The sequence below is a fragment of the Centroberyx affinis genome, unplaced genomic scaffold (genome assembly GCF_046629955.1).
Source record: "Centroberyx affinis isolate AG114_WGS23_722 - 3 ecotype Tasmania unplaced genomic scaffold, CSIRO-AGI_Caff_v1 ptg002667l_1, whole genome shotgun sequence".
Lineage (NCBI taxonomy): Eukaryota > Metazoa > Chordata > Actinopteri > Beryciformes > Berycidae > Centroberyx > Centroberyx affinis.
Window position 1 is genome coordinate 97324 of NW_027280853.1, and position 27540 is coordinate 124863.

The 27540-nt window shown below is 43.0% G+C and overlaps 2 protein-coding genes across 2 annotated transcripts; both read right to left on the bottom strand.

The window, feature by feature from the left end:
• map3k3 (mitogen-activated protein kinase kinase kinase 3) lies at positions 1-21861 on the bottom strand. Its single transcript, XM_071535122.1, has 17 exons — positions 20526-21861; positions 15505-15584; positions 14780-14901; positions 14148-14188; positions 13413-13512; positions 12289-12402; positions 11954-12074; positions 10909-11042; positions 10379-10452; positions 9770-9837; positions 8994-9089; positions 8692-8853; positions 7959-8107; positions 6256-6387; positions 5203-5332; positions 4818-4995; positions 1-3329 (listed from the first exon to the last, which is right to left on the bottom strand). Exons 2-17 carry the CDS (start codon positions 15506-15508, stop codon positions 3101-3103), a joined length of 1854 nt encoding a protein of 617 aa, XP_071391223.1. The 5' UTR covers positions 15509-15584; positions 20526-21861; the 3' UTR covers positions 1-3100.
• A 1229-nt stretch (positions 21862-23090) lies between these two features.
• limd2 (LIM domain containing 2) lies at positions 23091-26945 on the bottom strand. Its single transcript, XM_071535118.1, has 3 exons — positions 26856-26945; positions 26446-26582; positions 23091-26321 (listed from the first exon to the last, which is right to left on the bottom strand). Exons 1-3 carry the CDS (start codon positions 26931-26933, stop codon positions 26162-26164), a joined length of 375 nt encoding a protein of 124 aa, XP_071391219.1. The 5' UTR covers positions 26934-26945; the 3' UTR covers positions 23091-26161.
• Positions 26946-27540: the final 595 nt, after the last annotated feature.

Here is a 27540-nt window from a genome sequence, read left to right on the forward strand (position 1 = left end):
GAACCAAAACAATTTATTTGTTTTTGAGAAGGCATGATATATTTATATATATAAAAACACTGTCATTAAACATACTGTTCTTTTCTTACTGTAAAATAAATTTGATACACTAGACTTTGCACTGCAAGTCCTGTCATGGTACATAATCATACATTTACATATATAGATTTCTAAACAACTAGTTCATATTCATTTGCTTACCCCAGGGTTCTTTTCTCACAGCTGGCTGTGTTTTTATTATAAGAACCACGTCATTTCCAATACTGAACTGACTTTAGCTGCCTTTAGCCTGTAGCAGCCCCAAAGAAAATTAATACATTAGAGTTAAGGCCTTAGCAAGCCTTTTGCCCAGACAATCGTTCAATACTGGTTGTCCGAACCCTGGGCTAAACAAAGTCGTCTTACTGGGTGGAACAGCGGACTCTGACATCTAGCACCGGGTCCAGTCCTGCTCATCTCTGGCTCACACACTCATCCTCAACAATGAGACCTCAACAGTTAAAAGATGTGTTTTCATTTTTTTCTTGTGTAACTTAAGCCTTTGACACCTACAATGGTCTCTTTCATAAGAGCACAAAGACGTTTAACACAGCAGTATGGCCAAATGATGCAAAGTTTCCAATGCATAAGTTATCTGTCAGGTAATAAAGTTGTTTAAATGTATAGCTAGGAGTGTGGGGAAAGTTTTTTTTTTTTGTACTGGAACAAGAACTAGGCAGCCAGAGTTCGTTTTCCACCCATTTTTCATTTATAAACCCCAATTCTGTAATCTCTGCAAAACCAGCTGCTTTCAATGTACTACTTTTAACGACATTATGTCCTGAAAGTATCATTAGATTTGACACTGTCTATATATAAAAAATATATTTATACATATATATTTGCTTATAAAATCAAATCAAATGGACACGGGGATATAAATAAAAAGTGAAAGAATTGTCACATTTAAAGTAAAATAAAAAAGAAGAAATTTGGTAAGGAGAACAAAAACCCCACAACATTCATTTTACATCAAAGTGCATCTGATTTAAATGGATCCTTAATCCAAGGCTTCTCAGTCAGGGATGTCTGGCCCAGACACACGTTAACAGTATACTGTCATGCAAAGGCAATGGAAAATCACTTTCAAATCAAGGCCTTTGGGTTGTATTTTCCAACCATACAAAGCATCATTTGCTTCTTCCTCACATATCACTGAAACAAACTCCATACTATAATCCTATGTCACCCCTCTTTGGCACAATCTAGGCGGAGAACACTTCTGATACTGAGGAGCTGCAAAAGAAAGACGGTAGGTAGGAGGATAAGGCACACTGCTGTGGAAGGTAGCATTGGACTGGGGGGAGTCGTCGTTAAAAAAGATCTTAAAAGGAAAAATCCACCCTCAGATACTCTCACACTGTTAGATATCAATCTGTGATGTTCAATGCATTCAAGGAGTTATTTTGTGATGAAGTGTTGTAATTCACTTTTTTGGTGAACCCACTTTCCCTCAACCTGCCTTGTCTACTTCTATTTCAGTTAGTGATTTCCTACATTTCCCTGAATGCATTTCAACAACCCCCAGAGAACGGACATGAAGTTGTTGCATTCAGCTCTGGGTTATACATGTAGGTGGAGAGAGCAATACTGATAGTGATTGAAAAAGAGAGCGAGAGTTTTTCCGGTGGAGAAACAACTTCCTCAAAACTCAACCTGTCTTGTGGCTGCATTGCATTCTGGTCTATTGAAGCTAGTCGGTGGAGAAATTGGTCTCTCTGCCTCTCTACGATGGATTTTCCCTGTGTGATTGTGGAACATCAGTGCTAAATGCTGAGTCTAGAAAGAAGCCCTCACTCTTTGAATGTGAGGGACTGACACCAAAACCTGATGTTTACCGTTGATGTTTTAGAAAGTTGAACATTGTTCTGCTATCATACTGCATTGTAGCTGAGTTGAAAATATCTTGATGTGAAATCATTTGGCCAGTTATCAGTGGGAATAAGACAAACACAAAATACTATACTATTACTATGCTATATACTATACTATACTACTAGCAGAGCCGAAACGACTGGCTGTTCTTTTCTGTTACTCATCTTGAGATGTAAATAAATATTGAAGTTTTTCAACTGAATTGTCCTGAGTGCGGCCCGTGCATATAGTATTTTGTGGATTTCCTGGGGTCTCCGCACCAAGAAGAAGTTATCTACAGAAGCAGTCCCTCGAGTGAGCACATTTGTCTACTAAGCAAATAAGACAAACACACCACCAAACAACAAAATGGACCCAGCAATGAAAGGTACATCACCAATAGCTGTTTCTTAGCAGTGTTAAAGAGTATTAGGGTGGATTTTTCCTTTAAAAAAAATGACCTTTGTCAAAAGGAAATTTAGGGACGGAGATAATCAGTATCACCAAAGGAACAAAAGAGCACAATCCTATTTTATTAACACTGTTTGTAGTGCACCAGGGGTGTACAACATGCCAGCCACTGCACTGGGCGAAGTTCAGCTGTAGGCCTGCTGTGGTTCGGACACGTCGCTCAGATTCGAGCCAAACACTGCAGGGCTGCAGGCGTTTCTCGTAACGGCTCGGCGACTGAATGTAAACACAGGGGTGGATACTTAAGTATGTTTATAAGGACACGACTGGTGCATGACCCATGACTTGCATGAAGATGTCTTTGGAGTGCATCTTTTTTTTAAGTGTGTGTGTGTGTGTATTTGACCCTAGGTCTCACAAGGTCTCACAAGGTCTCCCCACCCCACCAGGTACTTAATAATCTGTGTTTTGTTTCCCCCTGGTGGTGACTCTTGTAAGAACACGTACTGGCATTGGGTTTTCAAGGCATCACATCGACTGTGGTTGTCAAACGTCAAACAGCAATAACAGGTTTGCTCTCTGGAACTGTGTGACTGGAAACTGAATCTTCTTTGAAGCATCTGAATGGCAGCACAGGCTCAGCAGGTTTGAGGCGACATCTAGATGACCAAGTCCGTGTCCCGGAGAGCCTGGCTTTCTGCCGTAGGGTTGTGGAAGCTGCGGATGACCAAGACTACCGAGCAACACCGAGGTTTAAGTTCAGAAACCTGGTTTAAGTTCAGAGACCAGGCGGGTCTCAGCACAGGATCTGGGAGAAGGAATGTCGGAGCAGCTCCTCGGCGCTCGGCCGGTGCTTGGCCTCCACGAAGATGCGGCGGATGAAGTCCCGCGTCTGGTCGGAGGTGTGCGAGGGAAGCAGGGGGTTGGTGGGCTGGGTGGCTATCTTAAATATGGCCGCCATGGCCTCGTATTCGGCCCAGGGAGGCTTCTCCGTCAGCATCTCCACCACCGTGCAACCGAGGCTCCTGTGAAAAACACGCACGATCGGTTTTGCTTTTGCCGTTTCCATGAAACAATCCAACTTGTTTAATCTGTAATGAAATCACACTCAACAACCTGAAACAAATACCACATATTATGACTCTTCGCCTTAGGCTGACTGAGAGCCGCCGTCTCAGCTGCTCACCTCTAAAGCTCAGATGGAATATTCTGTGCTGAAACTTTTCCCCTGTTCGCACGATCAACAATAACTTTGCTGCAGTGGGCCTCCTCAGCACCAGACCCAGACAGGCCAGGAGACCGGGGGCTCTCCTGGGGAGAGCTCTCCTGGGGAACATTAACCCCCCCACAAAAAAATACCAACCTCGGTTATGAGCTGTCTGGCTGGCCTTCAGCCAATCACATCCCTCGCCTGATGGGTAACCACCCAATCAGACTGCATAGGGGAATGCTTGGGCAGTAGGTAGATTTATCCCTGCTGTTGGCTCTGTGTGTGGGAGTGTGGTGGTTTTCTTCTTGGAACTGAGTTAAATATAGCAGGTTCCTTACTTTATTAAAATGGTTTTCCCTTTAGGAGCACAGTGTTTCTGACATTTTTAGATGCTGTTTTCCCTTCTTTCACATTCAAGTTGGCTAGCCAAGAGCCATCGTAGCGGGTAATTCAGTCAAAGAATGACCCTCCTTATTAGGGCAAAATGGCAACTCCGGGTGATTTGGGGTCATTTCCTCCCAGTCTTGTAGCCTTTAGCCCTACTCAAACTGAATCAATTTTACTGGGAAACGTCCTGTAATGTAATTTTATATGCTATGTATCAATTACAAGAAGAGTGCACATAGTTTCAGTGATTTCCTTCAAATTATTGCTTGTACCCCAGATGTAAAACATCATGATCTGCACATCTGCTTTTATGTGCATGCTGGTCAGTCAAACAAGTATTAGTTTCACTCCAGAACTATTACCAGCAATCATTTTCCCTTGCAGGAACAAATGCTCCATTGTCTGTGACTGTCATATTTACTCCTCCTAAATGCTGCCATACAAGAGATAAATCACATGAAGTTAAGAAATTTTGATCTCCAAAGGGATTTTGTTTGTTTTTATTCCTCCTTTGTATGTGTCTCCATGATGAAGTTTTATGGTTGATGCATTTGCACCGAATCTCCTGCACTACAGCCTCTACTAAGCTATGTGAGCTAGTATCTTGTTATGACAATCCGCCAGCTGCCAAAACTGTAATGTATTATTACATTACGGAGATGTCAATTCCAATTAGACTGACATTATCAGATGAACAGGATTTTTTACTTTCTGGAATTACGGACATGGCAAATTCGTACTGGATTAAAATTATGGATGCCATTAGTAATAATTACAATTAAAAAACCTCCCCAAGTAATACTAATCCAGCTTGAATGGGACTTTTGCCTAAGAGTTGAGACAAAGCAGCTTCTGACCCAAAATAACACTGGTTTGATAAGATAGGATGAAACTGCTGTGTGTCTCCTGGTCTCACCAGACGTCGGCCTTCCTGCCGTAGCCCTCTCCACTGATCACCTCCGGACTCATCCAGTAGGGGGTGCCGGTCACAGAGCGGATGCCGGTGCCAGACATGCAGATGGTCTGAAGCCTCTTGCTGGCGCCGAAATCTCCCAGCTTCACGTTGCCCGCTGAATCCCGCAGGATGTTGGCACCTGAGGCCCGGAGTCGTCAGAGAACACATAAATATTATATTAAACCAATCACCTTCCACACGCTGAGAAACAAAAACATCTATATATTAAGCCACTGTCAAAACATTTATCCTGTATCTGGATATATTTATCCAGTGTCTAAACAGAGTCTTAACTCATTTTGGTACAGTGCTAAGACCTCTGTGGTGAGCTGTGCTACAGGACTACCTTTGATGTCCCTGTGCACGATCATGTTGCTGTGCAGATAGGACATGCCCTCCAGGATCTGTCTGGTGTACTTCCGGGTCACATTTTCTGTCAGAGCCCCGTAGGCCTTCAGCTGGTCTTTGACTGAACCCTGAGAGGAAGGAAGCATATGGTTTACATTCCAACCCCCGAAAGACACCAGGACAACAACCCACAGGCTGTGAATACATCCAGGACTAAAGACCACAGATCCATCCTATCACCATCAAAGCTCTGAGCCAGCGACCCAGGAAGGGGGGAAATTAGTGAGGAGCCCGGCCAAAACCAGGCACCTGAAGGTGACTGTGATGCGTTCAATGCCAGGGCGACATAAGTGTTTCATTTTAAAAACCTTGGGCATAAATTCAGGTGGGGATTGTGGGGACATGTCCCTCCCATTCCATTCTTTTTTTATTAAAGTTGTCATGCACCTTTTGGGGTTCCTAGCCCATAAAGGTTTACAGGACACCATACATCCAGCAAGCATTCACTGAGTACAGCACTACCACTACCACTTTTCTAATGGACTAAAATTGTCCATATCACCAATTTCATTCCATACACGTTCACACAAACTAGTTTCATCCACTCCACAAAGGGTTAACTCACTCATGTTCCAACTTGTCTAGGAACAAAAAATACCTTCATGCTCTTATGTGATTGGCTGAGTCGCTTGACTTTGTCACATAGTGGCAGAATAAATTCAATCACGTTACATTTTCATCACGCAAAAGTGGTGAAGACTAGCTTTGGAGTCAATCTCATAAGGCATTTTACACATATTTTTGTGTGAGACTGTTTTTTTGTATTGGGGTTACGTGACTTGCAGCACAATGCAAGACAATCAGTGATACGGGACCTGCGGAGAATGTTGAAGGAATGCATCCACAAGGCTGACATATGATAACACAAAGACTGAGACAAGGGAATTGATTTGTCAGGGGGGTTTTTAAGGGGGGAGGGTGGATCTGAGGAAGCCAGGTTTCTACTGCTACTACTGAGTTAAACCTGGACATGAACGCTGCCAGGACTCACCCCTGGCATGTACTCCATGAAAATGGTGAGGGTCTTCTCATTGTGGTCCCTCAGACAGCCGTAGTACTGAACGATGCGATCGTGATGCAGATTCTTCAGCAGCTGGATCTCGCACTCCAAAGCGCTCACCTCCTGCAGAGACACAGCGAGACGCTGGGAAATGAAGCACCGACGATTTGAACTAAACAACTCTGCTCGGAAATGAACGGAAGAGGATAGCTGTCATATCCGAACCACGCATCTTTGTTGTTTTACTGTTTTCATTTGCAAACAAAGATGCATTTTTCAGATATGACGGAGGCCCTGAGATGCAAAAAAAAAAAGTAACCATGAACACAGAGACAACAAACAGTGGTGAATGACTGTAGGTAAATGCTGCCAAAAGTGAAACTTAAAGCAGAGAATAAATGAGGGCCAACAGTTCAGTTCCTCAAAAGAAGTTCCTGTGTTTACCTCAGAGAATGTGACCACAAAGGTCATATCACAGGGGACAGAGGAAAAGACAGAGAGAAAGAGAGAGAGAGAGAGAGAGAGAGAGAGAGAGAGAGAGAGAGAGAGAGAGAGAGAGAGAGAGACAGAGACACAGAGAGAGAGAGAGAGAGAGGTAGAAGAGGGGAAGGGAGAGACACACAAAGTAATCCCAAAGTCCCAACACAAAAGCCCGCTAAATAGATAGAAACAACAACAACTGATTCACATCCGCTACAGGCTGGGGGGAGCAGCGGTGGAGATGGGAGGGGGGGGGGGGGGGGGGGGCTTTGAGGGGTGATGGGAGGCCAAGGCAATGCTGACCCCCCCCCCCCCCCAACGACACTCCACTCAGATACAGGAAGTGACAGTGCATGTTTTCTCTGCGGCAGACAGGAAAAGACATTAAAATGGGGATGGGGGGAGAAAGAGGAAAGAAAACCCCTTCGATACATTCCACTTCTTGAGTTGATTTCTTGCAGAAGTGTTTCATCAGTGTGTCAGCAGTAAAATACATGGCTTAAATCGTGACCTCAGATCCCGAAACTGAAACGGAGCTGAATATAAGCGGGTTTATTCATTAGCCCAGTGCTCAGTCAGTCATGCTAACTACCTGCGTTCCAGCATAACGGGCTCAGCCGATTAACATGCAGGACATATGACCTCATTCTTGGCTGTGTTGCAGCTGAAAGCTGGCACAGACCCAAGATCAGTCATTAATCAACAAACTGAGGCTCAATTTAAAAAACACTGTGATGTTTAGAGGCATGAATGAATGCTATTTCCTAACTATGAGAGATGACTATTGAATGTATAACCAGAATGTCGGACCTGGGCTGACCACGAGTAGGTCCAAATCGAGTTTAATCAGCAAATTTGGCATATACAGTGTATTAAAACATTGCTTATACAGTATGTTTTGTGGGCTGCACTAAACAAGGGGTTAGAGCACCTAACCTAGAAACTGTGTACCCCTGAAATGTCTGGAGAGCAATTAATACTTTACATAAACATGACAGTAACAAAATAGTACATGGCAAAAAAATGTATACAAAAGCCTTATTTTAGGCATTTGTGTAGCAGCAACATCAATTAACAACTCTCAAAACTGCTACAATAGCAGGTCAGGGAATATTAGCGATAGTGGAAACAGAAGCAAGAGTAGAAATTACAGAAAGAAAATCCAGGCAGGCCATCTACTGGCTGTCTGTGCTGCTTTATAACAAGTGTCTCACCTTGCTGGTCTCAGGACTGTCAGGGTCAAACTGGACCTGCTTAGCAGCCAGCTCCCTCCCTGTGTCCACATCGTAGCACAGATAAACTCTGCCGAACGCTCCCTGGCCCAGCAGCTTCCCCCGCCGCCACGTCACCGGAGCGCTGGGCGCTGTGAAACCACACACACTCTGCTGTCCAGTCGTGTCTCGCCACAGATCAACATAAAATATGCAATCTGTTGTCTTACATTTTACATAAAAAGGTCAGTAAACAACCAGCGACATAAAAAACAACAACTATATTTTCAGAAAAACATTGATTTATGCTTTCTTATCCAAGGCCCTAAACCTATATAATTTATGTTTGCTTACAGATTTATTGTAGAATTGATCAATACTACACTGGTTGTCTATGGGAAACCCTTAATCTGAATTAATTTTATTGAGACATTTTAGTGAGAGATCACATTCCACACAAGTATCCGTGAGTATGCTTTTTATACTTATTAGTTTATTATCTTAGGTTTCAATGGAGAGTTTTAGTGTCCCTTGGGTTAAATGCAGTTTCAGAGGGTTTTCCAAATTCTGGGGGAAACACTGTATACAAACATTGGCATCGGTGTCAGCCTCTGAACCCAAATGCCTGTTATCAATTTGTCTCATTAGGGTTTAAGTCAACCTACAAAAGGTGAGTGAAGTCTATTCTGCAAATAAAAACCTGGGTATAAGTGAGTTTAGGTGGGTCAAGACTTACACTTATGGGCGACGGGGCGCTCCTGGGGGCGGAGCCTGCCCTGGGTGTCGACCAGCTGCCAGCTGCCCAGACTCTCCTCGCTGCCGTTGAGCGAGCGCCGCGAAGGCACCAGGGTGAACAGGTTCCCCTGGGGGCGCCGTATCCGCGGGAACGTCCTCCGACCTGGAGGACGAGGGGAAAAGAGGTGGGATGAGGAAATATGAGATGAGGGAGAGGATATGTACAGAGAGTAAGGGAACAGGCACATACTACATTGATAAAGGGAAATAAGAGATGTAGTAGAGATGGGGAAATTGTCTTACCTTCACTGTGGTCCTTATGATGCAGGGAGACGTGGTACCTGCGGGGATAGGTGCCTCCCTTCCCCACCACCCTGTCATACACATGGTTCTCTCGGTCTGAAAGCAAACCAACAGCCAGAGGTCAAAGGTTAGCAGGATTACGCGGCGATTCGCAGCCGCAGTTTAGCTCAGTCACACACTCTGTCACACAGCATCCACGTGAGCTACTTTGTTTCTCTTCTTTGTTGCTTATGCTGCATTCATGTCACATGGGGAAGATGGTAGATAAGAGCTTCCTACTTCAAAATACAGTTCATCAGAGCTTCCAGGTGGTAAATACTACTTGGTAACTTGGAGTTTGGTGATGCATTCTGACTTATATTCATAAAAAAAACCCCACAAACAATATGAATGATTTTCATTAAATAAATCATTTTGTGCTCACAACTTTTAAAATGCCATGGCAGGACTGATTCTTTTTGTTTATGGCTGATATTGCAATGATTGATATGCTGTTAAACATGAACCTCAATGTTTCTCTCAATAAGTACATGTGTGTTAAGTGCGAAGACGCTGATCAGGAGCAACCAAAGTCTACAGAAAGCTTTCATCATGTCGTCTTGACGGCTTCAAACAAGTTTGAACGTGTGAACACTCCCAAGTTGTTACTTCTGGGCATCAAGTCATATCGATGATTAATCCCATTACTTCATTAGGACAACACAGTTGCATTGTTACTGGCAGAGATGAGGTGGCTGGAGGTGCGTTGCTGCTCTTGGAGTTGTGACGGTGCTCACCTGAACACTCCTGCCGATTATCAGGATAGCTCTTGGCTCTGTGCATACGAGACTTCCTCAGCGAGGGGCTGGACGGGAGGGGAGGGAAAAGAAGAGTGAGAGATGCAGAGCGGCTTTCCAAACTAAACGTGACATTTCTTTATACTGGGTGTTAACGTGTAACTCAATAACACATCACAGCAATATTATTACAATAATGAATAGTGTAACTGATTGCTATTTCAATTTCAGTAATAATATTTAAAGAAATATGTTTGTTATTACCCCCTCTAAGTGTCAGATTTAAGTTGAATTATCCAAAAACTACATTCCACCAATTTGTCATCATCAGAATTAGTTAAAGATGACTTTCTCTAGGTGGATGTATTCACATTACATTGATTTTATTGAGCAAAAGGAAGAAAAGAACATTGAGCATCAACGATATTTCGTTCCGTGATCACTGGCAGTAGCAGTCACTGAGTTTTGACAGTAAGAGAGGATGCAACCGCCAATTTTGTGGGTGTAAGGGAAACATAATAAAACAAATAGTGTAATGAATTACTGCTCCTGGGAAGTATTATGTAGTAACATTACTTTTGAAATGAGGAGGCTTTGTCCTCTCCTCACCTGTCTGAGCTGCTGTCCAGCGACTGACAGCTTCCAGAAACAGAGTTTTCTGCACTGCTCCAGGGATCCAGCACCTATCACACGGGACAGTGAATCATGGACTTTGTGTATGCACATACTCTTTGTATACATATGTAATGTTTAATGGAGGAAAGTCCATCCTAAAACAGAATTCATATTTGTGAATCAATATTTGTGACACATGTGGACTCACAGAATGTTTGTTTTTGACCTTTTACACCCAAATTAACTTTATTTCTTAGTAGCCCTACTTTATTCTTAACCAGAAAATATACCTATAACCACAGAAAATCAGCCTGGGTACTGTCACAGTGTCCACAAATCAAAGTGTCCACAATCAGCAGGACAGCTCCAGAAAATCGCCAAAAAAAAGTCTTTGTTCTCTTGATGGAGCTCTGAGAAAGACTTGTTTATGGGCACAAATCTTAATCGTCTGAGATCATTAAACACACCATGTGAATTCTATTTTAGGGTGGATTTTCCCCCTTTATTGTGAAGATATGACTCACACACTGATCGCTGGTCTCGGGGATGAACTCGCCCTCACTGTTTATGCTGGTGTATGAACCCTGGCGGGCGATCCTCTGCTGGCGTTCTGGCACATAGCCAGGCGGCGGGGAGCTACGCCCGGTGTTCTGAGAGCCTGGGATTAGACAGGAGTTATGAGGATAGAGAAAAACTTTACAAATATGAAAAATGATAAAGTAAGAATTCTACAGCGGGACTTCACTGGAGGCATGGAAATGTCAGGGGCTCATTTTGGTTTGATTACAAACGGATGATTACATGATAATGAAGGAAACACATGCTCTCTATTGATTGTGGAAGCTAGAAGGCCCCGTCCCTCTCTCTTGAGGTTAAAGTTTTTTTCATTTTCCACAGGAGTACAGGCAGTACAGCAACAAATAGTTGAGACCACAACCACACACTTCAGCCACACAATAACTGTTTTGACATCAGTCACCACTGTCAAAATATAAGAAAGACAAATATGCAAAAATCCCCTCTATCTCTCTCTCTCTCCTGAGCCACAAAGAGGATGAATATGCTGATTGCCATTCTGCCTGAACGGAGCTGTTGAGGACCTATTCCAGTTTTTACGGCTCCCATCATGGAGTCCTAATCTCAAGCCCCCCCGCTCCCCAAAACAACCAACATTTCTAAACCAGGCCATTGGCCCACCGCACTAATAGCATCCCGCAATCTGATTGGCTGCAGGCCAGCAGGCATTGTAGAGCAGCCAGTGATGGTGAACAGGAAAAGGAAGAGGACCCACTGCTAAGAGGGGAAGCCAGAGAAACAACAGCCAGAAAGAGAGAGAGAGAGAGAGAGCGAGAAAGAGAGATACAGAGTGCAATGGAAATAAAAATAAAGTAAAAGGAGAAGCTGCTCTGGCACTACGACATGACAGCAACCCATAATCCAATATCAACAAAACGTTAAGGTCTCTGAGCAAAATGATGCCACTAGCCTTCCCCTTCTGAATGTGTGTGTGAGCCAACTTGTTGCAGACAGATCAGAGAGGACGCTCAACGACAGCGGGGAGGTGTGTACCGGTCGATAGATGGCGCCCCCTGGGCTCCGAGGCCTGGTAGGCCGTGCTGACGTCCCCGGTGGACTGAGAGGCCTTGATCCTCACCTGCTTACACACCGTGTGGTGGGAGGAGGGAGAGGCCTGTAGGCGGAGAGGGGAGGGGAGAGGAGGGGAGGGGAGAGGAGGGTTTAACATGGCTGCATGTTGGCAAACCAGCTTGTGTAATAGAAATTAATGAGGAACTTTGATTTTTCACAACATGGCCCATAGTGAGGAAACAATAATGGTGTAACGCTACGCTGTAAATGCACGCCTAGTGTGCGTGTGTGTGTGTGTGCATGTGTGTAGGTCTCACATTGCTGTGTTCCTGTGTGAGCAGCAGGATCTTGATGCTCTTCATATTGGAGCTTCGGTCCAGCAGGTCGATCGCCTTGTCCAGGTCATCCTGACCTCGCAGAGGGATGGACAGCTGCCAGGATACAACACACACACACATTCAAAAATACATATGCATGAATACATGCACAGACAGAAGCATACATACACCCACACATATGTGCAGATACCGAGAAGACACACACACACATGCTCGCACACATACATATACAGTATATGCAGACACACAGAAGCACACATATGCACAGATATATACACACAAAGACATACGCTCAGACACACATACATGCAAAGATAAAGACACACGTACAAAAAATCTCAGATCTCTAAGAAACACGCACATGTGCACATACACACACGCAAACACACATGGGCACACAAACATGAAAAGACATATGCAAACTAGAGCTGCAACGATTAATCGATTAGTTAGTTAGTGCCTATTTTGAAAATCGATTAATCGGTTTGAGTAATTTTTTAAGAAAAATAAGTCAAAATTCTCTGATTCCAGCTTCTTAAATGTGAATATTTTCTGGTTTCTTTACTCCTCTATGACAGTAAACTGAATATCTTTGGGTTGTGGACAAAACAAGACATTTGAGGACGTCATCTTGGGCTTTGGGAAACACTGATCGTCATTTTTCACCATTTACTGACATTTTATAGACCAAACAACTAATCGATTAATTGAGAAAATAATCGACAGATTAATCGACAATGAAAATAATTGTTAGTTGCAGCCCTACCTAAGACTTTTGCACAGTACTGTATATATACACACAAAGACAGACGCTCAGACACACATACATACATGCAAAGATAAAGACACACGTACAAAAAATCTGTGTGTATGTGCACGTGCACATACACACACGCAAACATGCATGGGCACACAAACACGAAAAGACATATGCAAACATACATGCCAAGACACACACATACACAATAAACAATCAATGTCTACTACTTCTACTTTGACCGCGTCTAGACTCATTGATCTGGCGGGTCTAAGAGTGACACAGAGTTGGAGAGAGAGGGGCGAGAGAGGACAGAATGAGTGGGGAGAGCGAGACTCCACTTTACCTCGTTGTTCATATAGTGCAAGTCTAGCAGCTGGCCAAAGACCGTCTTGACTTTCTGCTGGATTTCCTCGAACAGCACAGGCCGTCCAAACATCAGGATTCTACACATAATAATAATAATAATAATAACAATTGATTACATTTATATAGCGCTTTTCTAGGTACTCAAAGCGCTTCACATATCGGAGGGGGGGGGGGGGGGAGAACCAACTCATCCACCACCGATGTGTAGCACATGCAAAACCATGCAATCACACAGACAGACAGATCATGGGAGATTTATATCTGTTTGTCAGCAAACTGCTTTTGAACTACATGCATACGAAAAATAAACGCGGGTGAGCAAAACACACACACACACACACACACACACACACACACACACACACACACACACACACACACACACAGTCGTTTTCCAGTGAGTGCAGATTCCAGTACACCTTGCATAGTTGTGGTTTGTGCCGGCAGCCGCAGCCTAACCACAGTCCTTTCCCCTTCCATTCTCCAGTTCACATACCAAGTTAAGTGCTGGATTGTGTGTGTTTGCGCTGACTCTGGACTGCACTCTGTTTCTCATGAACTGAGACATGTGACTGGAGAACGGCATGTGTGAGAGAGTGTGTTTATGTCTGTGTGTGTACGCTCCAACACATATTCGCTTACTCGCATATGGAAGTAAATGTACAATACGTACACACGACATGCGGGGAAATAAGGAAGGAAACAAACTCACCTCCTCTCTCCTGAGAACTCAAACTTGATCCTGACGTCGTCCTGAGGGATAACGCAGGCAGGCCAGTCCAGGAGGGGTCAAAACGAGGTCATGAAGAGGTCATGAAAGGGTCATGAGGAAAAAATCAATTAGTCGCCATGTAAGGTCTTGACTTCTCAGCTGAGTGTTGTTTATAGTGAACTGCGGGGCTGCAACAGTGGGGGATTTTGGGCCTGCTCTCATCCTGCTATTATTTTTAAAATGATGCAACTGTGTGCAAAAGGATAGCTGAAGATTGAATGTATCACCCAGAAGACCGTCCACTGATCCAGCTTGCCACAGTCTGTGGGTTTATCCCCCCTTACCGCCCGGCTGCCTCAACTCGCCTGCTTAGGACTGCTGTCATTTTATTTACATTTTCATTGTTAGGCATTTAGCAGGACGCTCTCATCTGGAGCGACTTGCAATGGAAGAGGTTCAGTATCTCGTTCAAGGACACTTCGATGAAACACATGGCTATTCTGATTTTGACTTTTGGGTAATAACAAGGCTATTAGCCTGCCACTCACTACTATTTCCATTAACTCACATTCAAATTCTGGATTATGGACAATTTTAAACAAGCCAGTTTTAGATTTTCCATTCTTCCACACCTGTCTGTTGGCCTGGGCCGGTGTCTTGGGCTTGCCGGTGTCATAAGATGGCACAGGCTGGCGCCGCGTCATCTGGAGGGCAACCAGGTCCTTCATTATAGAGTGGAGAGCCTGCCTCTCATCTGGAGAGGATAATGGGATGGGGAAAATACACAATTACAGTGAGGATTGGAAGATGGATGCCTCGAGTGTGTGTGTGTGTGTGTGTTGTGTGTGTGTGTGTGTGTGTGTGTGTGTGTGTGTGTGTGTGTGTGTGTGACAGACAGACAGAGAGAGATAAGAGCCCCTAGCACTTAGCTCTGCACTAAAAGGTGTGCGCAGACAATTAGTCAGTCATCTTTAACTAAAGCCATATTGAGAGTATCCCATGACAGGGTATTCGAGGCAGGGAAAGGACTGCAGTGTTTTTGATATGCCTATTCCCATGTTTGATCTCAGGGCAAGCTCTGCCTCGGCTGTGTTAGCTCACGAAGGGAAAATATTCTCCTTGTGTAGCTTGGACAGACATCATACAGCCCCGGGGCAGCGGAGAGAACCAGACCCCCGTCTCCATAACACTGAAAACCGATCCTTCACCCGACAGTGTCTGGAGCACCAGCTAACACAGCCTTTGGCCTCAGGGACAGTGTTTGGTGTGAGTGTGTGTGTGTGTCTGTTTTTATCTCATGCGGTAAGGAAATCATGTAGCAAACGTCTGTCTAACATCAAGAATGTAGAGAACTTACTCATTTTGGTGATGTTTGCGTACGTGGTCTATAAACCAATCTTCAGAAACTGGTGTCTTCGGTGCCAACCCACCCACAGCCTGCAGTGATAAACACCAATACCAATTAATTATTAGAACAAAGCTTCTAATGACAGTCACAAGTGAGGTTGTCACTCTTGTCATTGTCATTCATTCAGTACAAGTCATTTCTTTTTGTTAAGATGACTTTTTTTCCCTCATGGAGGCAGAGCAGAAAGATGTGAGACAGAGAGGAGCTGACATGTGACAAAGGCGATCAGCCAGACTCAAACACATCGTCAGGATGTGATGTGCACCTTCGCCCGCTGAGCCAGAGGGACGCTCACAAGACATACAGAGCAGAAGAGGCCATGAGGAGAGGGAACCACAGTATTAAGTGAACTTGAAGCCTGCGTGATAAAGCGGCTGTACTGTACCCTAACTAAATAGTATGTAATTCATTTGCATGATGGGGTATTTTAATGTGACACTAGAGAGAAAACCTAATTTGTCCTCTACAGAGCAGGCTATTTTTCATGCTTGGTTCCTTGCAGGCATGTAAAAAAAAAAAAAGAACAGAACGCAGACTAAAAGACTTTTCTGGTTGCAGGCCTGCGTGAATGGGAAAGTGTGCGCTGCACGTGAGAATGTGTGAGCGTGTTTTGCCCATGAGAAAGAATGACAATTGGAAAGGCTTGAAACTCAAGCTGCACTGGCACTGATCAATCTGGCACGATCCATATGGGAAGAAAGATTTTACGGGGAGCATTTTGCCATTTTAAATATCTGCCAGCCTTAAACGTCTCAGACTGCACGAGCTGTAAAACACTTACTCAGCTGTGTCATAACTCTACTGTTGATGTTAAGAGGGCAATATTATTTTTTAAAGAGAAGGCGGCTTGGTGCCAGATACACATTTTTCAATGATCTGCCATATCCTTCAACAAGGTACTATATTAAAGAGCAGGCAATTTATTGACCAGGGTATCCAAGGCGACAACAGCATTATAAACTTAGGCATTTCCTTCAATGGAGTGGGTTCCCAAATCTGTAACAATACACCATGGGATTCAAACTAACTAATTCAACACAGAATACAAAAGGACTTTTGTGTTCTTGTGACTTGGAAGTCCTTAAACATGAACACATCTTTCACAAGTAGACAATAGGATGAATATAAGACTGTAAAGCAGACTGTTACCGCTTTTAACAAGTGCACCAAAAGACAACTAATCACTATATCTCATTAAATTATAGAGACTAACAAATGAACAAACTCTGCAATAACAATCGTTGTTAGGGCGCAATGTTTGCATGTTTTTATAGCGCGACAGGCCAACAGTTCCATGTTTGGTTTGAGCATGGACCGCAGTGAACCACAGTGAGTCATTTTAAAGAGTTTATATCTTTGTAAGGTACAATTATAACCCAAACTACATCACTACCAACAAGATTAGCCTCTCGGGCCTCCCTGTCTAATGTCTCAGGCCTCTCAGATCAATAATTTCTTAAGATTGGCCCAAACAGACAAGCAGAAGAGATGGATATAAAGCAGAGTCCGCTGTAAACAACCGCAATCGCTTCAGCCTGACCTGAGCTTCACCTTGAGCAGGAATATGCTGTTGCAAACATGAATGTTATGTTTAGGTGCCTGGTTAGCACAGAGAAATAATGACTAAAATTACAATACAACAGCTAATAAGAAAACAGCAGGATGGAGAAATACCAGAGACAGAGATGAACAGAGTCTGAGGATGTACAGAAGAGGCTGCAGCTGTCTGAAGCTGTGCTGTAGAGTGAGGAGGCCGTCTGAGGAGAAAATGTGGACGGGGGAAACTATTGCTGTACATGAAGTGGGCAGCATCGGCACCTGAGGCAACTCAGTGGCTCTCTGGATTTCTGGGTAATAATCACCCACAGGAATGCCGGGCATGTCCGTCTGTGGTCGCCGGAGCGTTGCCACGTTGCTTTCAAGCTCCCTTACCACTCTCATGTTCCACTGCCAACACACGAGGTGCCAAAGACTTTTGTCCTTCAACCCTTCAAACTTCATGCCTTTGCCGTTTGCTTCCTCACTAAATAACATGGAGTTTATGAGGTGTGCAATTCCCACTGATGCATGCATACAACTTTAGGAAACACCAAGCGATTATGGTCTCTCTACCTACAAAATGCTGCAGTGAGGGCACCTGAATTGGAAATAAGAGCTCAAACCGTGCACCACCTTGTAGTTGATAAGACAACAAATAACCTCTGTCCATCTCCCCGGCCGCTCCGCTCTCTCCCCTGACTTCTCCTGATTTTAATTACCTCCCAAGCGGAATGCAGGGAATTCAGCGGAGAGAGAGGCTGCTCTCGACCAGTCCAGTCAGCTGTGCCCGCTTTATTTTCCTTGTATCACATTTCCAGGACTAGCAGGATTTACATGGATTTTCCTCCCCCCCTCTCCTCTCTGTCTGCTTAGAGAGGTGTTTAGTCTGAGGCTGTTTTTCCCAGCCACAGTCCTTGCTCTGTCTCAGGCTAGTGATGCATCTGGAGTCAGTGCGTTACAGCAAAATCCCCTGGCCTGACGTCTCTCCTCGCCGTAGGTGTTCGCGTGCTCTGGGTTCGGGACAACCCGCAACACTTGTACGTTCACATCTTGAACAGCTAGAGCCTGGCCACCTATGGTTATAATAAACGATACACTTTGCAAAGTTTTTGCAAACACATTCAAGCATTCATTTCAAACGATAACTGCATGTATCATCTGAAAAAGATTTCTAAATAATTAGACTGCCCGCCTTCCTAATACTGCAAAACTGTACAGCCATGTCAGCACTAATCTGCTCAGCCTCCACATTTCTGATTTCTACACAAAGTTTTAACACACACAAACTCATTTTAAATGGTAAGTGCATACACAATCTGAATAAGATCTCCTGCATTAGTAAAGGTCTATACAGGTTTTGTCCACAAAGGGCCAGCATTCCTTTGTCCTTAAGATAAAGATAAAGCTTATTTTTTTCCCGTTCACATCAAGAGCCAAATTCAGATCAGTCAGTGTGGGGTGAGATGTTTCCCTCCTCTATACCTGGTCACTATTAATCACAGTTTACAACACTTTAGAAAGTAATTTTCAACAAATCATGCTTGTTCTTTCTTGAGCAGTATCTAATTAATGAAAGAAAGTAAAAGTTGTATTATTGTGAAAAGTCAACTTAAGTAGTCATCTTAAAACACTGGCTGTGAATTTTCACACAAATCCCACAATCCTCCTCGCGCATTCGGAACGAACTACACGTCATCGCCACGAATGTGCCGCAGCACTGTACAGAATCTGGACTTGATCATAGAAATAAAGAAAACACAAAGGGGAAAGTCATGTTGGGAGACAGAATAGGTGGAATTGTTAGGATGCGACAAAGCTGCCTCCATAGATTCGATAGGTATGGTGGGTGATTAATGCAACAGAGAAGAAGGAGGAGGACAAGGAGGAGAAGAGGGAGAGGCAACGTTGACACTGTTTTGAATGGTTTTAATAGGACACACGTTTCCTTTGACTTGCGGTGACTTGCTGCCATGTCTTATATTGGTGGCAGCAGTTATGACGGCAGACTTTCCTTCTGTCTGAGATTATGTTGTGGCACATCACGTTCAGATTAGCATGTGGAAAACTGCCACCACCATGAGAAAAAGATGAAGTTTCTATTAAGCCTTGTCACTGTTGCTATTAAGCAGTTACAAAGGGCCATTAAAGGAACAGTCCATCCCAAAATAATAATGATATTATTATCTACATAATCTCTTTCGACTTCTACAATTACAATTACAATTTCACATTTGGCAGGCGCTTTTATCCAAAGCGACTTACACATGAGATTTGCATACAACACAAGCAAGTTTCTATCTGCAACCAGTAGGAATTGCAACATCGGAATAACTTGCCTCTTCCTATACAAGTGTCCCGCAAAAAGCCCTCATCCCTCTCACCCCTCCCCTCCCCTCCCCTTGAGTTACTATGGCCTGTAATTGACACAAACTAACTAAGTCACACTTTCACATTAGAGACAATTAAACTAGAAGGTCGGGAGTGACTTGATATTGCATTGGGCTGGGAGGTTTTGTGCCAAAAGCTAGTACCTGCAGAGAGCAAGTTTTGAAAGCCAGAAATCTCAGCACCTAATATTTGAGTCACTGGCATTGATCAAAACCCTATCAAACCCCCACAGATATATTATGGTTTACTAAATTGTTTCTTCGCTTCCTTCTTGTTCAATATAAACGCAACTCGACCACTTGAACACATATCCAATATTACACAATCTATTTACTCACCAGGTAACACATTTTATTTTTAGCCTACTTCATATCTAAAGTCTAGCCGACATATATCAATAAGTTGTACCTCTTTTTCCATATCACTCACTTTCCAAACCCAATATTGGCTATGTTGGCGGCTGCATTGGCAAGCTAGTAGTTTAGTTTCCATGACAACGATGCTTCTCCTGCAGCTTCTTGGTGGCAAAATGCTGCACTCATGTCACATGGGAATAAGGAATAAACATAGGAATAACTTGATGGCTAAAAGCAACAGCTTGGAAGTGTTTACAAGTTTTAACTTGTGTGGAGCTGTCAAACACCATGAATAAAGACATGGGTTGCTCCTGGTCAGCTTAACAAATACACAGTGAGTGTTGCATTTGAGTTTATTAAAGAAATTATAAAGCAAAATAAACATTGCAATATAGACCACAATAAAAAAAATCCAAGTAGTTGTGTCCCACATGACAATTTATGAGTTGTAAAGACAAAATGCCTTATGTCATGAATAAAATGAATGATGATGTTTTGTTTTTTTTGCTGGTGGCCTCAGAATTCAGGAAGTTGGAAATGAACTGTATCTATAATGTTTCCCACCTGAGAGCTGAGGTTAAAAGCATTTTCAAGCAGAAAGCTAATTACCATCTTTCCCATGTGACCTGAATGCTGCATAAATCACGCCTCATACCTGTGATTCCTGTCACGTGCAACAGCCCTCACCTGTCGTCTTGACGACCTCGGTCGCGAGGACAAGGCTTCTCCTGTTTAGCAGCTGACTTCTGTCACCGGTGTCGCGCGGCAGAGATGACGCAGCCGGTTCAACCGTTCATCTCCGTTGTCTCTTCAGTCGGACCGGTACACCGAGGAGTGTGCGGGCGCCATGGCGGGGCTGACCCCCCAGGTAACGGGGCTCGTCTTCAACGGAAAGTTAGTAAAACACAAGCTAGTAAAAAAAATACAATGTCACATCAGATAGTTTGAGTTTTTCAGAGAGTATGTTCCAACGGAAAAGTCTACATCAGACTGCTCCAACTGTAGCCCCGAGAGAAAGTCCTGCTCAACTGCCGCGACGGAGCTTTTGAAAACATTATTTTCCAAAACAACATTTTCCAACGGTCCCGCTGGATGTCAGCTCGTCGGGCCTGTGGGTCAGAGCCGTTTGATCGTGCTCAACGCGAACGGAAAGTTTTTCGTTCACAAAAGGTGTAACAACAACCGTGTGGCCTTTATGAAATCCATTTGTAACTAACAGCACACCAGAGGAAAAGACCGTGCGATTTCCGTGATTTTGATGGCCTCTCTTCCTGCTAACTTTGCAGATTTTCCCTCTTTGGGTTGCCAGTTTTTCACTTCAAAGTCAAAAGTATCCTCACTTTGGTAAATAACCGCATCGTCGTGAACTCTGAATTCGCCTCTGAACATATCTAGAAGAATCCATACAGGCCTATATATGGCCTATAACAAAAGCAAGGGGGGGAAACTGATTCAGTGCGCGACATGATGAAGACGAGATAGTTCAGACTTGGAGAAATAATGAAAGGACAATGGCAGCACAGCTTACTGACTGCACATTATCTGCACATAAACTTGCACCGATATGTTAAGCGAAGCAAAGTTTGGTCTCTTCCATCGACGCTACAATCCGCAGAGCATCGGACTGTTGCGATTCCTGCAGCATTCATGAGAAAGCCAAACAGTCATTAAAAGTGGGAAAAAAACGCTGTCTTTTGAGTACAACATAAATATTCACAAACTTGCCGAACTGCGACAGGAGCCAGCGATGGTACATAACTTTCCCCCAGCCAAAACAAAGTAAAAAATAATCTTTAATACGTCAAACTTCCTGACAGAAAAAAAACATCGCCACCGGAACCCGCTTTTATGCTTCCAACAAAACATGAAAAGTGTACTCCGAGCTAGGATCCACGTTAGCCCGATGCCTTGGCTGTTTGTGCTCCATATGTCGGTTGTAACATGGATTTAGTCCCAGGAGTATTTCTGATTACTGTAACTAAATTAGCGCCGTGCAATCTCGGGGACGCGCTGTTACTCGGTCGATGTCTCTATCCTCAAGAGCGCGCACAGTATTATTAGTGGGGCGTACCAGCTTTTGACGTAGAAATGCAAGTCAGGGCTTTTGCTGCCTTCACTGCCTTCACATACTGCCGGAAAATCGGAATAAAAGGTTTTAGAGCGTCCCCGTGCATGAAATTTCTTTTTGACACCCGAGTTGCCCAGATGTGACGTTTAGGGACTGGAGCATGAAAGCCATCTCAACAGCTGATGGTGAAAGATACTTTGGCTATTACACCTCAACCTCCACCCTGATGCCTTGATTTTTTTTTTAAAAATAAAACAAAAGCTGCCAAAAAACTTTAGTCACTTTTGTTACTATTTCGGACTAAAAGCACTTACTTGCACTGATGTCAGAACTGAGAGGCAAATATTCTGAGGGGTACTTGAAGGCAGCATTTCACTTATTCTCGTCAGGTTTATTTGTATGGCTCTTAATCACCGTTGCAGTCTCAAAGGGCTTCACAATGCCCACAGTAGTATGAAACAAATGTAAACTACACCCCCAACCTCAGGCCCTCAGTGAGAACAAGGAAAAACTCCCACTTATTTTAAATCTATACCCCCTACCACCTTTAACTAACACACACACACACAGAGTTTTAGTGGTGTGTTAAGACTTACTTACCTGTCAACCTAGGACCTTTGAACTTCCAGTCTGAGTTATTGTTTCTGCCTGAGGCTTGGACACTGATCATAGGATGGGAACAGTATTTTAGGGTGAATTTTCCCTTTAATGTGACTGTGGCTGTAGGGGAAACAAGGGTTTGACCAATATGGTTTTCAGAGACAGATACTGATATTTTTTTGTATTGAAGCTGCTGATAGCCAATACTTTGTGCTGAAATTCAATGACATTAAAACAAATTACTAGACTATTATTGTGCTTACCCCTTCAGTTTATTCTGTGCAGGGTGGAAAAGCCCCTGAAACAGCATTTGGACCAATGGGGCCCTACAACTCTCCACTGAAACCCATGACTACCAGTGTAGTATTGACCAATTACACAATAGATATGTAATCAAACAACAGGCCGATATCTGTGTGACCCAGTGAAAACCATGTAAAAGGGGCATTTGATGCAGGAAAGTAATGGTAAGACAGTGAAGTGATAGTATTTCAGGCATACTGATCTAAAGAACTGGCATAAGGGTTTCTTCTAAACCAATCAAAACTATAAAGGCGTCCAACCATCAGTCTCCTGTGGGAATGAAAGCATTTGTCTTTATTGAGCGCTGTACAATAACAATGAACACAATTGCATTAAGTCAACACCAGCATTTTTATTTTTTTCCAAAAGCATGTAAAAAACAAAAATAAAAATAAAAAAAAAACCTAAAGAAAATGCACAAACATGATTGTGTGTGTTGTTGTTGTTGTAGAAAGAGGGCGCTTACATTTTAAAATTGCTGTACTTCCATATCACAACTGAGCTATGAGGGAAGGGAGAAGAGAGGAGAAAGACAGCAGACACAGCCCAAAGCGTCCTTTTGCTGTAAGGCCACCTCAATCCACAGGTCAAGTCTGTAATATAGGATACATTTTTAAAGATGCGTACATTTAAAACTTCCCAATGACAACAGTGACACCCGCACTGAAAACCAAAATTAAAAAGTCCACATCAAGTTCAGCACAAAATGAAATGACTCACAGACTAACAGATAAAAACGTCACACTGCTATCATTCACCTGAGCCTCTTGGCACCAGTGTAGAAAAGTGTACCTTCTCTTTTCTGTCGCACTTAAAAGACAAGTTGCAATTCACAGATTTTGCAGTTGTACCTTGGCGCACTGCTGACAGAGAATGACAAAGACAGTATGGACATGGTGCACTTTCTAAATACAACGCTATTGGTTTCAAAGGATTCTTGGAAGGAAAAAGGAAAATATAAAATACATTGTCACACACAGGATAATTAGAATTAATTTACACTATGTGGATATCAAGTGGGTAGATAAGAAAAATGGCTGCTGGTTGAATGAAGTCATCCTATGTTAAATAGTGGGACTCTGTAGAATAAGCAGTTCTGGTTTTGACAAGGCAAGATAAGGAGTTTTTTTTAAAACGGGATCTGTGCACTCAGCAAATGTCTTGTTTGAAAAAGCAATAAGGTCAGCTATTAATTTCTAAGGCTTCTCTTTTAAAAAAGTAGCAAATATCTTTCTCTTAAGTTTAGCTTTCTATTCTGCACAGCATGCTCAAATTCACAGTAAACCTTCAGTCACAAAAAGTATTTTGTGTCATTCAAGTGTCAGTCAAGTCAGTGGTATTTAGATATTTCCTAAAATGAGATATTTGAATGGCTTTAGACTCACGCTTTGTGAAGAATAAAATGACATGGAAATCTTGTCTGACTGGATTAATTTCTCTTAGGTGTTGCAATTAAATGAGATCAAAATTAAAAGTGACTGGAGTGCAGTACAGTGGCTGCACTACAGACTGAGGCAACTTAATTATTCAAAACTTTGAATAAAAGCTATATAGAGACGTTCAAGGGTACAGTTGTTTTGTCTTCCTCTCATTCTATAAACACACTTCCCCAGCAGGGGGGGCTCTGCACTGAGCTTTGGGTGCAGCAGCACAACGGGGGACCAAAGCTCTGACAAGTCCTACATCAACAACCTATGTTCAATTCAATTCAATAATAAGGAATAGGTCCTGGTGCTAAGAAGCATTTAGCTAATAAGACATGAGATGAGAACAGGAAGGCATTTAGTTAAAGGGGAAACATGTCCATGCTTACTGGGGGAATCATACAAGAGTGATGGAAAAGACGATGTGATTTGATACAGAGTCTCCATAACAACTGTCCGGCTTAACGAACACACTCAAACACCGCACAGGGACAAAAAAAAAAAAAAATCATCACAAGAGGCCAACAATTGACAAGCATGGAATGATGAAATGACAGAGTTTTGTGGTTTCCTGCGAGGCTTAAGCTCTGTCCAGAAACATCCCCATCTGTGACTCTTGTGGGTCAGAAAGAAATGTTGTTACGGTAACTGATCCAACCAACATTTTTTAGCTCTACTTAAACGTTTCACATCGGGGAGTAACGGATGTTACAGACAGGACCTTAGTTTCCCTGTGATTATCAACATCTTGCCTGGTGATCATGCGTGTTCATATGTGCAAGACAAGAGTATAATATAGTGTGGCATGTTCACTAATCACAAACTACAGCTCTATGTACAGATAGTATACAAATGACAATCTTAGAAACCCATTAACATTTCAACCATAAAAGCTCAGAGGATCAACTTATGCCATGACATCAATCAAATCCAGCAAACACACAGAGCAAGAAGTGCTTCTCAGAACTTTAAAAGTGATATGCTATGCATAAATGAAATGAGACACATTTAAATCATCCACAACACAGATTAATACAGTCATAAGATGATAAGGCTATTAAGACCCATTCATACCAATCCACATGCAAGGTTACAACCAAAGTCACACAGGTCATTAAAAAAATAACGAACCATGGGATGAAATGGAAAACAACAATAAAACCAAAAAGAAAAACAAAGAAAACACGAGTGGTGAGCTATTGCCCATGTGTGCGGTTATTTTACAGTACGTTGTACCCTGTTTGTTCCCCAAATATTTCAAACCTGACAAAATGACAGAGTTGTCTCTGACAGCAAAGTCAAAATACTGAGGACTATTATCTTAATTTGTGTTTGTGTTAAAATGAGTGAAGCTAATGTAAAAAATGATTTAAAAAATCCTTGGATAACATTGCAATTGAAACCCCTCTGAAAATTGACCTGAGTGTATGCTCTACTGCAAAAAGTGGATGCTCTGTAGCCCCTCTACTGATATGTCTGCCTGAGCATACAGTGTTGCTTATGCAGAAAAGAAAGGGTGCAAATTAAGGAAAAAAAAAAAAAAAAAAAAACTAAAAGCAAATGTGATTATACTCCCCATACTGGAGAAGGCGTTTGGTCACAATCAACAACCAATTCCAATGAGGAAATTGGAAAATAAAATTAAGAAAATAAAGATATCAATAAAAATCAAAACATATCCCAAAAATTAATTTGAAGTAACATGGGATTACGACTGGCCAGTCATTTCCTAGGTGTTTGTGCATGTGTGTGTATCTGTTTTGATGGCGTGGAAAAAGCGAGTGAGCGCGTGGGAGATTTAAGAGCGCCCCCTCCCCCCCTAAAAAACAAAATATGAGGCATGTGTTGATCATGATGTATAGGAGGTGTTAAGAGGAGGAGAGAGGAGGAGAAGAGGCGGGGCAGCGATGGGACACAGGCGGACACGATTATGCCGTCTTTGTTATGTTCTCTGTCTCCTTGGAGGCCCAAAGCTCCTTGTGCTGTTTGCGTCCGAAGCCCTCGTCGTAGTTTCCTTTGCTTTTGAAGAGCTGCTGGAAATGGGGTTTGCAGTAAAATTCACCCTGAAGAGCTGCGTAGGTGCCAAGGCTGCCGAGGAGAGTGGAGGGATTGAAGGGTCAGAACACAAACAAATGGAGTCAGGAAGACGAGGTAGACAAAGAAAGTGAAGTAAAGGAGATAAACGGAAATACAGTAAAATAGAAAAAGTCACCTGAGTTTGGTGTTGCAGTGCTTGCAGCAGAAGCAGGTTGAATGGAAGATCAGGTTGTTGGCAACCAATCTCTCCATGGGGTAGACCGTCTTCTCACATGACGCACACACTTCCCTTTGAGTCTTAAAGCTGAAGGACTGAGCACATAAATATACTGTTTTACCACCAGGCTTACAAACGGGCAGCGATCCAGGCCGAGATCCATGAAAGCTATAGCATTTACAAAAGATTCAAAAACGCAGGAAGACTTTCTTTGCTCTCCACTGAGATCAAAGGCTGATGAAGATGAAGGAGGGACTAAGAGTAAGAGTAATGCAGACATGAATAAAGGACCGTGAATTTGAAATGTAGTGAAAATGTAAATGTAAACAAAGTGCAGCAAACAGAGTAATTACAAGACATATATTTACCTTAGATCGCTGGACAGGTTTCTCTTCAGTGGTGTTCCTGGTGTCCTGGAAAAGAAAAGAAAAAACATTAGCTAACATTTACACACAATCATTTATTCAAATATACGCACAGACTCCACTAGAGTGCAAGTGGAACTGAAAATAGTAATTGCAATCAACAGTATCAGTGTCTTTCCTATCAGATTACAAGCAATAGCGCTCCGCATGGATGCAAGAAAAACAATCACCGATATATTTTTCCACTGTCCTCTTGTTACCTTTAGCAGTGCGTCAATATTGTCAATGTGATCTCTCCCCCCCTCTTTCCATTCTCTCCATCTGTCTCTCTGCACCCCTGAGAGAGGATCAGGTGCCTTCTGTCTAGTCATGTGAGCCGAGCTGTGGGACGCTCGGCATGGGGCCGCCCTCAACATTACAGCACAGACCCAGCCTTGCACATAATAACCTCACAGGGCAATATCACTTGTTAGTGAGACATGTGTACACTACAGGCCTACAAGTATGAGATCCTCAAGTGAAATATTACTACGGTCGGCAGCGTTAGCACCAGCTGAAAGTCTCTTTCATCTTAAAAATTAATAATGGGTTCTTGGTGAATACTTTGATGTGATTTTCATTGATGAAATGAACAGTAGGCGAGACAGAAGGGGAAACCAGGTGGAGTGAGGGGGATTTGCTGAACAGA

What these genes read in the sequence shown, in the direction of transcription:
- limd2 (XM_071535118.1), bottom strand. Translation starts at nt 26,933, where the DNA reads ATGTTAGCTAATGTTTTTTCTTTTCTTTTCCAGGACACCAGGAACACC. An exon ending in AACCTGTCCAGCGATCTAAG is followed by an intron (nt 26,583 to 26,855) that starts GTAAATATATGT and finishes TTATGTGCTCAG; the next exon opens with TCCTTCAGCTTTAAGACTCA. An exon ending in CACTGCAACACCAAACTCAG is followed by an intron (nt 26,322 to 26,445) that starts GTGACTTTTTCT and finishes TCTCCTCGGCAG; the next exon opens with CCTTGGCACCTACGCAGCTC.
- map3k3 (XM_071535122.1), bottom strand. An exon ending in GAGTTCTCAGGAGAGAGGAG is followed by an intron (nt 13,513 to 14,147) that starts GTGAGTTTGTTT and finishes TATTATGTGTAG; the next exon opens with AATCCTGATGTTTGGACGGC. An exon ending in TCATGGAGTACATGCCAGGG is followed by an intron (nt 5,333 to 6,255) that starts GTGAGTCCTGGC and finishes CCTTCCTCTCAG; the next exon opens with GGTTCAGTCAAAGACCAGCT.